The sequence below is a fragment of the Falco punctatus genome (genome assembly GCF_963210335.1).
Source record: "Falco punctatus genome assembly, chromosome: 9".
NCBI classification, from domain to species: domain Eukaryota; kingdom Metazoa; phylum Chordata; class Aves; order Falconiformes; family Falconidae; genus Falco; species Falco punctatus.
This window is the reverse complement of record NC_137589.1, coordinates 15999951-16015048: the sequence shown is the minus strand read 5'-3', so window position 1 is coordinate 16015048 and position 15098 is coordinate 15999951. Positions and strand designations below refer to the sequence as shown.

General features: G+C 42.2%; 1 protein-coding gene across 1 annotated transcript in view; it reads left to right on the top strand.

Annotated features, from left to right (window-relative positions):
- The window catches only part of ANK3 (ankyrin 3), a 381110-nt gene that overhangs the window by 3680 nt on the left and 362332 nt on the right, over window positions 1-15098 (top strand). The window contains exon 2 of the mRNA XM_080402708.1: window positions 179-3739. Coding sequence (XP_080258834.1) covers window positions 3686-3739 — 54 coding nt within the window. The 5' untranslated portion in view covers window positions 179-3685. The remainder of the gene's footprint in view (window positions 1-178; window positions 3740-15098) is intronic.

Below are 15098 nucleotides of genomic sequence, written 5' to 3'. Positions count from 1 at the left end.
GGCTTCTTTTAACATTTATTAAAAACAAAAAACTCTTTTGTTAGTATGACAATCCAAAAGTACAGTAGGAGAGATTTAGTAGCATTCAGGACAGCAGGATAATAATAGAGGGATGATATCTCTTTAATGCACTGTTCAAGTGATGCATTTAACCTGTTAAATGCCTCTTGTTGTGCAGGACAGTTCCCACTATCAAGAATCCTGGAGAACTCAGCTCCTGCTCTCATCCTGTATTACCATTTTAACAGGATCCCAGAAAGCAAAAAGCTCCTGAGATGTGTTTGAAACTAAAGCAAAAGGATGGAAGCTGCTAGGAAAAATAAACTGCATCATCACTGTCTCCTGAAAGCATGACTATAAATATTTAAAATGTATATAAAGTACTTGAAATTAAGTTTAAATTATTTTTAAGTTTGGGGTTTTTTTCAGCATAGTGTGTAGCATGCACCAAACCATTTTACCTAAAAAACCCAAATATTGATTTGGTGTTTGATTTATATGAGTACATTAATGAAAACATCATAAACCATCCCTTCATTTCAAATAATGAAATTGTAGACAGAAGGAATGTCAGTGTGGTGGTTATTCATGAGCTTGTATCTCCCTGGAGGAAATCTTGGCTGAATTTGAAATCAGGGGAAGTTTTACCATGACCTTTGCAGCAGCAGCAGCAGAGGAGCAAGCAGAGATCATGGTGTGCAGGCAGCTTGCGGGAGGGAGCAGAGGGATGCACGGACTCCCCTGTGAGTGTGTTGGGGTTGACCTCCAGAGGCTGAAATCTGTGTGATCAGTGGATGTAAAGTCTGAAACCTTCTTTCAGCTCTGAGTTTGCCAAACTCCTCTCCCACAGTAGGGAATGCTTCACTACCAGTGTGGATTTTCCTTTATTGTGGGACACGCAGCTGGTTATGTACAAACCTCTAGAGAAATATCTACAAACACCCAACCTGGTTTTTATTTTAATAATTGTAATTAAACTAGAGAGGTGAACAGGGAATATGTGCCAGGATGGGGGGTGGGGGAGAGAAAAAGGAAAAGAAAAAAAAGGCACCTTTTGTTTCTCTAGAGCATCTGGGAAAAAAGCCAAGCTCTGCCAAAGTCATTGGCAAAACTCCCATTAACTTCAGTTGGGCACAGCTTTCACTCCTGAACCCTGTAAAACCAAACTTAGGGAAAGGTGGGCGCTTCCTGATTCTAGTTTTTGCATTTCACATGGCTTACAAGCCAAGAAGAAAAATGGCAGAACCCAATAAACTGCTTTTTAGTTGCTGTTTGGATAATTAGGAGCAGGAGAGGTGCTTTCAGAGTTACATTTGGAGTTCAGCTCTTGGCCCCCATGCAGGCAAGCAGTCCCCCCTGGCTGGAGGAGACTGGGGTTGAGGTAAACATGAAGAGCTGGTTAGCAGGGCCATCCAGCTGAACAAGGCAATCCCAAGCCCTCTTCCCTCAGGCTTTGTCCAGATTTGAGGCCCTGTCAGTATAGCTGTAGCAATATAACTCTATCAGCAACCTTCTTCAGGTGAAGTCAATTAAGCTAGCTAGAAATCTGTTTACTGGTATAGCTGTTCCAACAAATAATACTCTTTTTTTCCAATTACTTCAGGTTTTCTCTTTGTTCCTTATCTGTTTATCCTTTTTCATCTTACGACAACCACCTGCTACTGTGCTCTATCAGATCAAATGCACTGCAATAGCACATCTAAATTCCAAATCCCTGTTGAGGAAGCCTGACCTGAAACCTCCTGGGGTAAAGGAAGTTAACTGTTTTTTCCCCTCTGGGAATTATTCCAGCTGCCAAAAAAGAAGGTATACTCTTCCAGGTGAGAGTGTAGATGACACAGTGAGGTATGTAAGCCTGTGCAAATGGACTCTGGGTTTACATGTACACATAACACTTGAATTTGTTTAAAAATGCCTCCGTCTATCAATTGTGAGAGTAGAATTACAAATAATTTTTCAAATAAAAATGAAATTTTCCATTAAAGTCTTTTACAATCCGCAAATTCAAGTTTTTTTTAATTTTCCTTCTCAAAGTGCAATGGAAGGTGGTATGCAGTGATGATGTGGTATGTGAGTTGTATAAAAATAGCGTGTGGCCCAGCCACGGAGCTTCTAATTGCCACTGCCAGCGATAGTACCGCTCAGCCACAAGCATGACCAGCCTTGCTCGACGCTTTCCTTTAGCCAAGGTGGAGCTTGTGATCCTGTTTCCCCCCCATCTCCCTTGGCTCCTGGTTCCCTGAGGAGGCTAAGGAAATGAGTCACATCCAAAATAAGAGGGATAAAGACAGTCTGGGGAATTCTCCATAGGAGACACAGCCAAGGTCTTTGGTTGAAGACTTCTACTTGGTCCTAGATACTAAGAAAAAAGGTATACACTTTTTAGAGAAAGTGACAAGCAATTAGTTACAAAGTATCACAGTTACATAGTAGCCAAGTTAGATACATAGTATCACACTTAATTATGTAGCGCCATGGCTGGTTACATAGTATCACAAAGGTAAATAAACAACTACAGTCAATTTATACAGCTGGGCACTCACTCCGTAAATTTCACCTACACCACTAAGACCCATGGTAGTAAAATGTAACTGGATTAAGGTGTTATCAGCAATATTTCTAGGTAAATTAGTGCTCAAGAGCATTTGTTGTGTTTAATCGCTGCTAACAGGTAAATCAAATTCTAATGAAAACAGAAAAAGTCGGGTGCGGTGCATGTGAAGGCAGGCTTTTGAGAGCAGAGGAAAGTTAAGATGGTGGGATCAAGTCATTTAAATAAAACTAATTTTAATTGTGCTTACAATATTTTTACAATTTCAAATCCTGTGGTAAAACACACTCTAATAAGACTGATTAAAATATTTTTCAATACTAGGAAAAAGTACAAGTAGAGCTACTGGTTTAGATCAACGCAGCAGCTCCCATGTGAGCCCTGCAGAGCCACCAGCTTTGGCTGGGGGGGGGGGGAAGAACACCCCCAGGGTGGCTTTTCTGGACAAAATTGGACAAATTTGGCTCCCTCAGGCTCATCATCCCCCACACAGCTCGTGCAGCACTGCCTATGCCAGCTGTTTTCTTGCTTTTCACACGTGAGCGACTTTGCTTTTGCATTATAGGAAATATACTACACCTGTAGTATTCATCATGCAAAACCAAGGGCAGCCCTTTAACTGTTGCGAGGAGTTCATTAGTGCTGAGCTGGAGGATTTGGTTCCTTTTTAATTTTGGACCAGCAAACTCCAGCCGGGCTCCCTGCGCCGCGCCCTCCTGAGCGCTGTACCGGCGCGGCAGCCGCCGTTCCCAGGTGAGGCGCCGGGCGGGCGGCTGGGGGGCTCTGGCGCTCCCCGGCCCTTCGGAGCCCGCGGGGCGCTCCCCCCTGCGGGCGTTCGTGGGCGCTCGCAGCGCCCGGCCAGCCCCGCCGTCGGGGGCCGCAGCCGCCAGGCCGCGCCCCGCTGCCCGCCGACGGGGCGGGACGGCGGCGGGCCCCGGAGCGGGCGGCCGGGCCCCGGGAGCAGAGTGTGCCCGCCCCTGCCCTGCCCGCCGCGGGAGGAGAGGCACCGGCGGGGCTCGGCTCCACCTGAGGGGGCGGTGGCGGCGAGGGGCAGGCCCGCCTGCCGGCGGGGGTGAGCCCGGCACGGCTCTGCCCCCGCGCTGGGCGAGGTGAGGTGCCTGGGAGCGCTGCAACATGGCCTCCGCCGCCTCCTCCTCCCGTCCCGCCGGACGGGGCGGCACAGACCAGGTGAGCGCGCAGCCCCGCGTCCCGCACCGAGGCCGTCGGGCAGGGCAGGGGCGCCGGCGGCTCCTTCTGCTTTTCGTCTTTCCTCCCTCCTCCTCCTCCTCCTGGCCGCTACCGGGCAGAGCGGGGCCGGCGCCCGCCGGGGCTGCGAGCGGCTGCACCGACGGCGGCCCCGGGCGGCGGGGCGCGCACCTCGGGGGCGGGAACTGGGGTGGCTCGCGCTGCCGCGGCCGTTAACGGTCGCCGCCCGGCCGCGGGGCAGCCCCCGGCGGGGGAGCGGCGCGGCCCCGGTGTGAGGGCTGGCGGCGGGCCGCCTCTCCCCGCTAGCCCGGCCACCCCGCCGCGGCCGGCCCCGCCGCGGCGGAAGGTGTTGAAGCAGCAGCGTGTGCGCCGGCTGGCGCTGGCCCGTGGCGGCCCCTCAGCGGCTGCCGAGGGGCTGGCGCGCGGCATTGCCGCGCTGGGCGGGCTGGCTCGTTTTTCACACCTCGGCCACAGAACCGCCATGCGCTTGAGGGATGGTGGCTGGCGGCCCTCGTAGGTAAGGGTTGGGGTCGCCTCCCTCCTCCCCCGGCGCCTGCTCACTGATCCGGGTCCGCGGGTTGCGGCTGGTGAAGGCGGTGGCTCTGTTCCCCAGGGTGGCCCTGTCCCCGGGGTGTCCGTGGCAAGCCACCCCCAGCGCGGTGGGCAAGAAGAAGGTGCTGGGGAAGGCTTCGTCGCACTGTGGCCGTGGGAGCGTTCTGCCTGGTCCTCCTTCCTCAGCACCATTCGACGCAGGCTGCAGGGTTAGGGGAAGGAGCTTTGCCTCGGTGTTGCGTGTCCCTCAGGTATTCGATGTGATCGCTGTGTTTATTGCTCTAGCCAATGCGGCCTTGTGTCATGAGTGAGCAAATGGGTCCAACGTTCTGCCCACTGAACGCAAGCGGCATAATCCATTTTGACTGTGAAGACTTGTGTTCTCATGGCAAAAATAGAGCACATCTCAGCCTATTACACAATGTCTGTCCAGCAAAATGATACTTTTCCCAGCAGAAGTAACTTTTAAGGGATTGGGAAAGTATGATAAATGTGATTTTTTTTTTTTTTTTAATTGGGCTATATGCCCAGAACTCCTGAAACTAAAACTGAACACTCTGAGATTAAAGCTATAATTAATCAAGGGTGAATAAGCTTTAGCCTTTGTTCCTTTTTTTTTTTTTTTTTTTTTGGTTGAGGTTGGTATCTTTTGAATCGTTAAACCTCCCTGCTTCTAACACTGCTTTTGCTACTACTTGAAACATTTAATATCTCATCCTCTCTGTCTGGTTATTGTGGAGCGCTATGGTTTCTCATGTTTCTCCCTCAAATCTCTCCAGTGTTCATGGTTTAAAATGGAATGTAAATTAATGCCCCAAGAGGACTGATCAACTAGAAGTAAAGCACAGCTCTGGCAGTCAGGTCCTTTAAGTTTTGGCTCGGCAAGCTGCTGTGTGCCTGCCCATAGCTTGTTTATTTCGTGAGACCTGGGAGAGCTCCTAGGATGCGAAGGCAGCTCTTCTTACTGTGGTGTTGCTACCCCGCGCATTTTTGCTTCATGTCTTTCAACAGCTGGCTCAAGGATAAATGGGGAAAATGTGAACTCCTGCGTGTTCGCCAAGTGGGCAGTTTCCAAACTTATTCTGAAAGGTCTGCGGCCTAGGCAATTAGAAGTTGAAAGCGTTGAAGCAGCGAGTTGTTAAAGCTCACTCTTCTCAGTCTCCATACTGCCTATGTTCTGTCTTGGGCTTGGAGTAGCCTCAGGGCTGTTGGGGAGACTCGGCTTTATTCTCTGGGCTCTGACCTCTCATTTTCAGACCATAGGGGCAGCAGATTTCTCATTGGTTTTAGAAGATTGTTAGGTCAGGCCTTAAACTTTTAGGGTGTCTTTCTTTGTGGTTGGCTGTGTTCCTGCCCCCCTTCCCTCGCCAAGCGTGGTAGGTGTGGAAGATGCTCAGTTCTTGAGGTACTGTTAATGCCCAGTGTTGGAAATGGAGGCATGCTTTGAAACAATAAGTGTTTTTATTGACTTCCTTACAAGAAACTTTTTGTGCCGCCATCAATCTTACTCTGATATCCTAGATACTTGGGGATTTGCTGATGTGCCTAGCTTGATTTCTGTTGCAAAATGATACTGTACTATTCTGTGCCATTGCTCTGTCCATACATGCCAGAGTATAATCTTGGGGAGTTTTGCTACTGAAAAATTGTCACCTCTCCCATCTCTTCTCAATAATAATTTATTGGTGATATGTTTATTGTGGTTTTTTTAAGATAATGAGAACTATCTGTTACAGTGCAGTGATTTGCAAATTCATGTGAATAATTGTTGTGGATAAATATATATTTTCCTTTTTTTTAAAAAAAAAATTATATTTCTAGTTTTTCAGAAGATAACCTCTAAGCTTTGCAGAGGGAGTCAAACAGTGTAACAGCGTAAGAAAGACATTAACTTGCTATGAAAAATGTTTTTGTATTACTGCACTACTTTGGTGTTTATTATTAGGATGGCTCTGTTTGCTCTTTATCTCATTTGGGTGTATTCTGAAATGTTTTGTGCAGAAGTTTGTGTTTTTAAAAAGCAATAGGAAGAGTAGAAGGCTCTTTCTTGGTTTAGGTCTTCTGTTATGTCAGTTCTAAGTCAACACTGAGTACTACTAAAAGTCAACACCTAAAAGTAAGTTAATTGTGCTTGTAGGTCACGGACAGTGCTGTGTTTTATTCTGTAATGTTTATATCTGGTCAATTTGTAGCACTGAAAGTTTGGGGCTTGCCTATGTCTTGTAGGAGATCTGACTTTGAATTTTAGAAATGAGAAACTTTTATACTTTTTTCCTCTTGTTGGTGTGGGCGGGAAAAGAGGAGACAGTGGCCCTATTGTTGTGCAGGGGAAGAAAAAACCAAATTGTTCCAATATGAAAACCACGTTATTCTTTCATAACAAAGTATTTACTGCTGAAGTAGAAAACTGATTTCACAGTAAGACTGCAAGTCCAATCATAGCTGCTCTGAAAAACAATAATAAATATAAATTTTCTTCAGTCTTTGAAATCTGAGGAAAATGGTAGTTCTGCAGTTACAAAAATAGAAAAACAAACATCCCCAACCACCTGTCTGGTATAGAGATCAGACTACCCGAGTCTCAGTTCTAGAGAAGTGTTCGGTATAGGCAAGTTCCTGCCACTGCCATCTATTCTAGTTTTATCCCACATTTTTGTCAGTTTCTTCCAGTTTTCCTCCACTCCAAAGTTCTTGGAGTTCAGTTCTTACATATGAAACATTTGGTTTCTCAAAATTCAGTGCTTTTGACACTGTGTAAAAACTGTTGGCATACTAATCCAGTGGTTGATTACCCATCAAAAATTATTTTTGTTGCTCTGTGTTGTCTGAAGTGGGAATATTTCCCATATACATTAGGTTTCATGATAAGCTGTTGACAATGGTACTTGTACTCCTGTTTGGCATGCCTCTCAGAATGACAAAATAAGAACTGACATGTTGCATTAATTCTGAGAAAAGAATTGTTTTTCAGTCTTTAATCAGGCAAAGTTTCATTAGCTCTTCGAGGGAGTTTGGCAATGACTTGGCCCAAGGAACCTTTTTTTGTTATTATTTTTAAACAGATTGAGGCACTTGTTAGCTTTTTTCCAGAGGAGCAAAGAGTGGCATAGAACCTGGGGCATAAGGGTAACATAATTATTTCTGTGGGTTTTATGCTTGAATTCTGACACACGTGATGTTAAATAAGTGTTTATGATGCTGACAAGTCAAAGAAAGAAAATGAGTGTCTTAAAGTTTGAATTTTCCAAAACAAACCCTTCAAAATAATATTAAATATATTTTTCTTTAATGTGATAAAACTAATTGGCGTTTCTTTCTTCACTGAAAATTTGAAAAATAAGGCAAAAATTGGAAATGCTGCATGTTTTTTGCTTTCTTAATCTGGAGAGGGAGGGGAAAAAGAAGGCACTCCAAACTGTTATCTTCAGCAGTTAAGAAATGCCAAAACTTTGTTACTCTTACATGTGCTGCCTGATTGATAATTCTATTAGCTCTTGCTGTTAAGTGTTGAATTACATTACATTAACATTCACATGGAAAATAAGTTACTTGTTTCTGCTGTCCTTGCCGTTGGGATGCAGTATGACTATGTGGAGAGGGAATGTTACAGGCTGAGAATGATGAGTAAGGAGGATGAAGAGGATGGCAAAGATAATTGCTATATTAAAATACTGACTAGTGTGATAGTGAAATTCTGAGGGACCTTGCTCTGCTTGTGTCAGTCATTGCCTCGTTCATGTGATGATTGTGTAGTCTTGCCCAGTTCTAGTAGCATTTTGAGCAAAACAAGTCCTGTTTAGTCTTTGAGTAGCGACTGCTCTTCTTCCACATTCTCTTGAGATATCCCACAAAAAAACAAATTTAGTCGTAATTACTTAGATTGTAATTTCTATTAAATCCATTTGAAAGGTCAGCTCCCATTGACTTATTGAAGAGAAATAGGTACCACAATTCCTTCAATGTCCTTATAAAATTCAGAAAGTTATTCTCCAGCAGTATACTTAAGTTGGTGCCCTTCAAAGGAGAAATTGTTCAGAGTTTCCATATTATATCTGATGTAGGCATCATGACTTTATCAGTAGGTGTTATTGCTTTCATCTGATAATGACTTGGAAAACATTATGAGCTAATGAAAGGAGTTCTGTGTAGCTGTAGTCAGGAGCATTTGTGGGCTAGTCCTAAAGCAAGAGCTGGCTAAGCTGCTGCACTGATCTTCTGTATTATTTTAAACAGGTTGTGATGACAGCTCTTTTTAGTAGGGGAAACTAAAATAACATTCTGCAATGACAGAGTAGTTACAAGCTTATGCAGGTCACAGGAAAGCTGGTTTCTTATGGAGAGTCTTCATAATGGCTTGATTTTAGGTTTAAAAACCTCTATGATATAGCATCTATTTTGGAAAGTATTTTTAAAGCAATCCTAGTAAAGGTCATTTTCAGATAATCTGTGTAGAACAGACGTGAGTTAGTTTTATGATTTTTGCATGCTACTGTTACTAGTGCTATATTTTGTGTGTGGTTTTCTCTTTACAGAATCTATATTGCTTTCTTTAAGCTTCTGTGACAGTTTGCCCTATAAAAGGTAAAATGACCTTTTATTTGTATTTATTTATAATATCACACCCTGACCTAATGATCAACAGTAGTTGTTCTTTTATTTTTCTGTCAGGTCAGAATTTTTGCCTGTTACTGTATTGATATTTGTGTTTTTGTAGAAAAAGTTGATTTGTATTTGATACAAAAAAATATCAAACTATAATGCAGTTGGCATTGGGAAGATGTTGAGGCAGTAGTCCTTATTTTTCTTCTGAATTTGGAATTTAGAAGTCCCATGTGGTGGGAAACATCCTTCAGACGTTTTCATAGGAACATTACATGCAAATGAGTCTTTCTTGGTTTTGCCTCAACTGACTATTCTGTAGACTTTTTGTTTATCTGTTGCATGTGTCTCGCTCTTAAAAGCTTATTTGCTTTTCTGTTTTTTGTCCTTGCTTTTTTGGGGGCAAGGGGTTTAATTTCTCTTTTCCACCCTGTAATCTCAGTGCAGCCTCAGGCAACTGTGTGGGTTCAGTTTCCTCAAAACACCTGTTTAGCTTTAGGACTGGGTCAAAGAAAATTAATCCTGAAATTGCTGGACTTACTGTGAAAAGAACTCCTAGTCACACAGAGAATAGGTCTGACAAAGCTGGAAAATTGAAAATTAGTTTTAAACTAAATGAAAATTTAGTTTAAAAGAAAATTTTTCTTGCTGAGATAAGCCTGGTCTACATGTGAACCCACAACGGATTCTTAAAACCACAAAAGTCAGGCTCTTGGAATGGGAAAGCAAGGCTTGTGGAGGGGGATGGGTAAGCAGCAGAAGTCCAGGTGCTGCTTATTGAGTACAGTTAATTAAGTCATTAGACTTTTCCTTGTTTCTTCATTTCTTTCCCCTTATTTTAGAGCTTTCTGTTTGTGCTGTGGAGGAATCCCAAGAAGCAGACTGCTTTGTTTCTGTACTGCAGGACTGACCTTCTTATGAAGGTATTTTGGGGATTGATGCGTAAAGTCAGGTGAGGAGGTAAAGTATGAGTCTTTGAATGGGGAGGGGGAAGCATACATGGACAAGCGACCCTAGTATGCTCTTTAAATTATATCTTTGGGACATAATAGAACATTAAAAACTAAATATAAAAGATGAGTCAGGTGGCCTTCTGTTCTAACAGTCAGTACTACATTCAGGGAAACTAAAAAAGATTTCTAAAGAAGACTAATCCAATTACAGGTAGAAGTATTCTATGATATTGAAAATTAACAGTAGTAACATACAGTGATAATCAAGTCATGGATGTTAAGGGAGAGGTTAGTTAACTTAGCAAACCCAGAAAGAGTACTAGTGACTTTACAATAATCTTTGAAGGAAAAACTATAGGAGTGAGTGAATCTGGTAACTTTCTCAAAACTTAAAATTACTCATTGGTTACCTTTCAGTGACCTTGGTGCTCTTCTGTAAAGGAAAATGTTATTGACAACTGTAAAAATAATAGGGGGATTCAGTATGATTTTTAGAACTTGTTTAAAAAGAGAAACTAAGTGGTGTGTTATATTTTGGTGGTGGTTTTTGTTTTCTTTTGTTTTTGTATTTACCTTAAGCCATTTCTGTAAGTGACTATCTCTCATCAGAGATTAGATTTAAGCCACAGTAATTACAATATTGTCCCAAATCTCTACTCATATGGCTCCTTTGTGTAATATCTGAGGTACCTAAACCAGTATGTAGAACTGTGGAGCAAGTTGCCTTTAAGGTGTAGTGACGTAAAGGAAGTGAAAACTGGAAGATACTCTTAACAGTCTGTTAAAACACTTGACCTGAGAATTACATTTACCTAGGCTTGATTTTAAGAGATTGTTTAGGTTTTCTTGAGCTTTAAATCAGGACAAGTTAAACATCCATGTGGCTTCTGTGTATCTGGCCTTAAACATTTTTAATGTGTTTGTTTTCTTTTTTTTAATCTGCACCAGCATGTCCAAAGTTTTTGCTCTCCATGTCTTTTCTAGTACAATGTGGAGCAACTGCACTGTGCTCTGAGGTAGCATAGGCAGCTTGCTTTCTGTTTAACTTCAGCCTCTGTGATGGTATGCTTTGCCTCATCACATTCACGCTGTTGAATAAGAAGTGTGCTCACTCTCCCTGCTCCCCCCACCCCCAGCCTCATAAGCCTTTGCTGCTTTATTTGGGGAATTCAGCTCAAATTCTTAGGGTACCATACCTGTAACCTGACAAGGACAGGAACAAGTCCAGCATGTTTCAGGATATGGACTTGCTCCTTCTGTGACATTTATTTTTACAAGCAATGACTTGTTGTGCCACTAAGATGACCCCATTTTGTAGGTGAATGATCTATAGGTGTGATTCAGTGTTTTGAATCTCTGATGGCAGAACCAATTTCATTTCTTATTCCTCTCTGACTTCATTATTCCTGTTCCTGTTCAAAGAATAGTGTAGAGAGAGCACATACACATGTGTCTGAGAAGGCAAATCATTTCACAGGTCATGACTTTGCAAATGGATGCATCAGCCTTACTCTGGGATAGGTGCCTCTGGTGGATACAAGTTACAGTGAATAATGAAAAGGCAAGAATCTCCTAAATGGCATCTGCCTCTTTAATTTGCCATGTAGAACAGCACAACTGGTGCAGGTGTTCAGCTTTTATATTCGGGAGCATAGATAGCTCACAAGGCTCAATCTCAAGGCTTGCTTAGTGTCAGACTTGGTGCTTGTACCCTTGGCTGGGAACTCAACCTGTAGCCTCAACACCTCATTCCAGTGCCTTAGTTCCCAGTACCCTAACACAGCAAAGAACTTTCTTTTATGTATTTCCTCCCCCTCCTTGGTGCATCCAACCTACTGTGCTCTGGTGATCCTTGTAACTGTTTGCTAAAAACCCAGTCTGTTTATTGTCTTCCCTCCCTCTGATACCACTTTGTGAAATGACTTATTGAATAAAAGGTACTCTTGTTTTTGAAGTTATTGCTTTTCCTTATATTGATACAGGTTAAACTTATTTCAGCCTTTAGTCATTTTGATGTGGCTTACAGCACAGTTTTCAAAAGAGTTTTGTTACTGTAGTTAGGGAAAGATGGGCTGTAGTAATGGCAGAAAGTTGTAGGGGAGCAAGGCGGGTGCTTTGCTACCTGGTTTCATCACTGCAGAAGATGTTACGTAAGTACGTTGAGACTTTCCCCTCATTTCTGTAATGTTTCATAAACAAGCGCTGCATTGTTTAACTCAGCTGTCAGAGGCAGCAAGCTAAATATATTCAGAAACAATGTGACAATTCTGAAGAGCAATATACTTTTCCAATGATCCTCAGGTAGGAGCTAATCCTGCATTCTAGGGAGACTCACTGGAAACAGTACCTTTCTGAAAGGGTATGCAAAATACTAAGGCATTTATCTGTGTGTGGTTTAGTGGTTGGAAAAATCTAGGACTAACAATAAGAGTCCTAAATGAAGCTGTTTTATCAAATGTCAGGAAAAACAGCAATAGTCTTAATATAAAAATGAGATGTACAGTCTACTGTTCCTAATTGAGTCGCAAATCAAACAAATCCAACAAAAAAACCCATATGCATCAGTCTGTGTAAGTTCAGCATACTTTCCTGTGTGGCCTGTATTTCTTTTCATGGACTCCATCCCTGCAAAGCTACTTTGTGATCTCAGTTGTGATGTGGGTCAAAAGGGGAAGATTGTTAACATTCCTTCTGCCCCTCTCTATCACCTTCAGCAGCTCTTGGTGGATATCAGCCCTTTGGGCTCGTGTGGGAGAGGACAGTGGAATTTTGTGCCACTTGTAATCACATTTTCAAATATTTTTCTCATCTGGACAGTAACCCAGCTCCCATGTTTTGATTATGAGTTGTGATTGATTTAGTAATTGGAATGCCAATATTGCTGGTATGCTAGCATTTTCTTACTTTACTAACATTCACATGCCCATCAGGAAGTCTAGGATAGAGCTAAAGAAACAACCTTTCTCCAAGAGAACTGTAGTTCTAGGTAGTGTTGTCTAATTGCCCTTTAAAAGTTTCTTGTGTTGTCCCTGGTTGGCAGCTTTAGTACTGTTGCTTATCTATGTGGCTCTTTCTCCCAGCTTTAACGATTGTGCTGTATCTGTTTTGGTACTAGTAAAGTTGCACTGTGACAGCTTTGGTTTTACAGGATAGAAACAACCAATTTTTTTGCCTAAATTTAAACTGCTTTCAGTGTTAAGTGTCTCTTCTGCAAATGAATTACACTGGATTGTTAGACTTGCTTGTTGCAAGGGTCCAAGTTAACAATGTGCCTCTGAAGAGATTAAGGACACTTTTCATCTCATGTTCCAATCACCATAATTCTAATGAAATGCAGATCTCTCTTCTGTGGTCTCTTTCCCTTGTCTTTAATGTGTCCGTCTTTCTAAAGAACTTGTTAAAGAATGTGTTGTTGTCAAACAATATTCCCTTGATCAAGCTGTAACAAAAGAAAATACAGTGTTCAGTGGTGATCTATAGCCTGAAAAGCAAATGTACAAAGATCGTTAACCTCATACTGAGCTGAAACCTATTCCCTCTTGGGGGTGTTTGAGTGTGATGTACCAAATATGGCTATTGCAGAGGTTGGGTATTGGGGAGAAAATCTTTACTTAATAGGAGTAAGTGTAAAAACATACTTGTAACAGCAAATTCCATAAAGCTTGTGCATTTTATGGGTATACATTTTCTTTCATGCCCTGCTTTTACTATGGCTAACAAAACAAGTGTATTGTAATGGAAGCATCTAAAGTATGATAATTTTTAGTCAGCTGCATGGTATGTTTAACTGGACTGTGACATTTAACCAACCAAAAGGACTACCATTCCAATTGATCTACAGAAGGAGAAGTAATTGTCTTGGAGACATAATTTCATCATCTGCTTGCTTTTGTGCCAATTCCACATCGTGCAGATGATTTTGGCAGTTTAGCATGTATAGCTTTCTGCATGAAGGATACTAGTATCTGAAAAAAACCTTCAATACAAGTGTAAATAAACCACTTCAGTGTTTTGTGTTGTATTATGTAAAACCCCTTTGTTCTTGTTTGTGACAGTTGTGGCTTATGTAAGTACAGCAAATCCAGCTGTACTAGCCACTCAAAGGCCTTGCTAGGTTTTTTTGTCAGTTACAATTGTATACAGTACTCTTCAGTAGAACTCCAAACTTTAAGAACCTTGGAAAGCACCGATGTTGTGTAGTTTTATGTATAATGTATGAAGAAGTTTGACCTTCCTGGAAATGTATCCACACATTGTAGTGAGTTTCATATAGCAAATACTGTTAAAATAATAGTAGTGGAACAGCTAAGAATTAGTAATAAGCTTTACTGCAACAGTCTTTAAATTAGAGTGAAAAGAAAATGTTGTGTGTGTGCTGCTACATGTGATCAATTCCATGGCAAAAAAAGCGCAATCCTTAATTCCTAGCAATACTTGTATAAAACAGTTATATTAAATGGGATTACAGCCTTTAGTAGTTGTCATCCATACTTACACAATCACCCACTAGTTTGTGCCTTTCTCTAGTCCTCATACTGTGGCAGAGCCTGTGCAGTTGAAGAGGAATTGGCTCTGTGCAGAGCTGCTGACTGGTTTGACTTCTCACAAGTGCTGAATGGCAGTGGTTGTCAACAGAGTTGGAAGAAAAGCAGTTTATCTTAATAACACACCTTGAGACTATATGGTCCTGTTGTATACTAATTTAGGTGATATAATGACCAGGGGAAATAGTGATGGTTGTATTGAGGGTTGACAAATTTATGTAACTTTTTAAAATCAGGTCTGGTTTTTGGGGTGTAATTGGAGAAAAGATTGGGATGAAATGTAGAACAACTTCTCTGAGCTGTTGGAATTCTAGAGTTGAGATATTTAGAGGAATAAGTGACTATATATAAAAATATATTTTAGAGTGTATGTACTTGAGATTTGCATAATAATCACTGGGAAAAAAGAAGCATCGCAGATGTGAAACAAGAGGAGCAGATAACCAGTCAATATATGTGGCCAGATTGCTAGGGCAGTAATATTCGTAGGAGGTCTCACCAGCCAAATTATTTCTACCATAGTGATGTTGAGCAGCTAGAGTTTCAGGCACCATCTCTGTCCTAATGGCTTGTATTTTTGGCGGTCACATTGCAGGAATTTCAACTTAGAATACTGGGGTGTGTTAATAAAGGAAGAAGGGGGGCCATGGAGCATAGCCTCTGGAAGATGCAAGATTCCAGCAGCAGACGGGG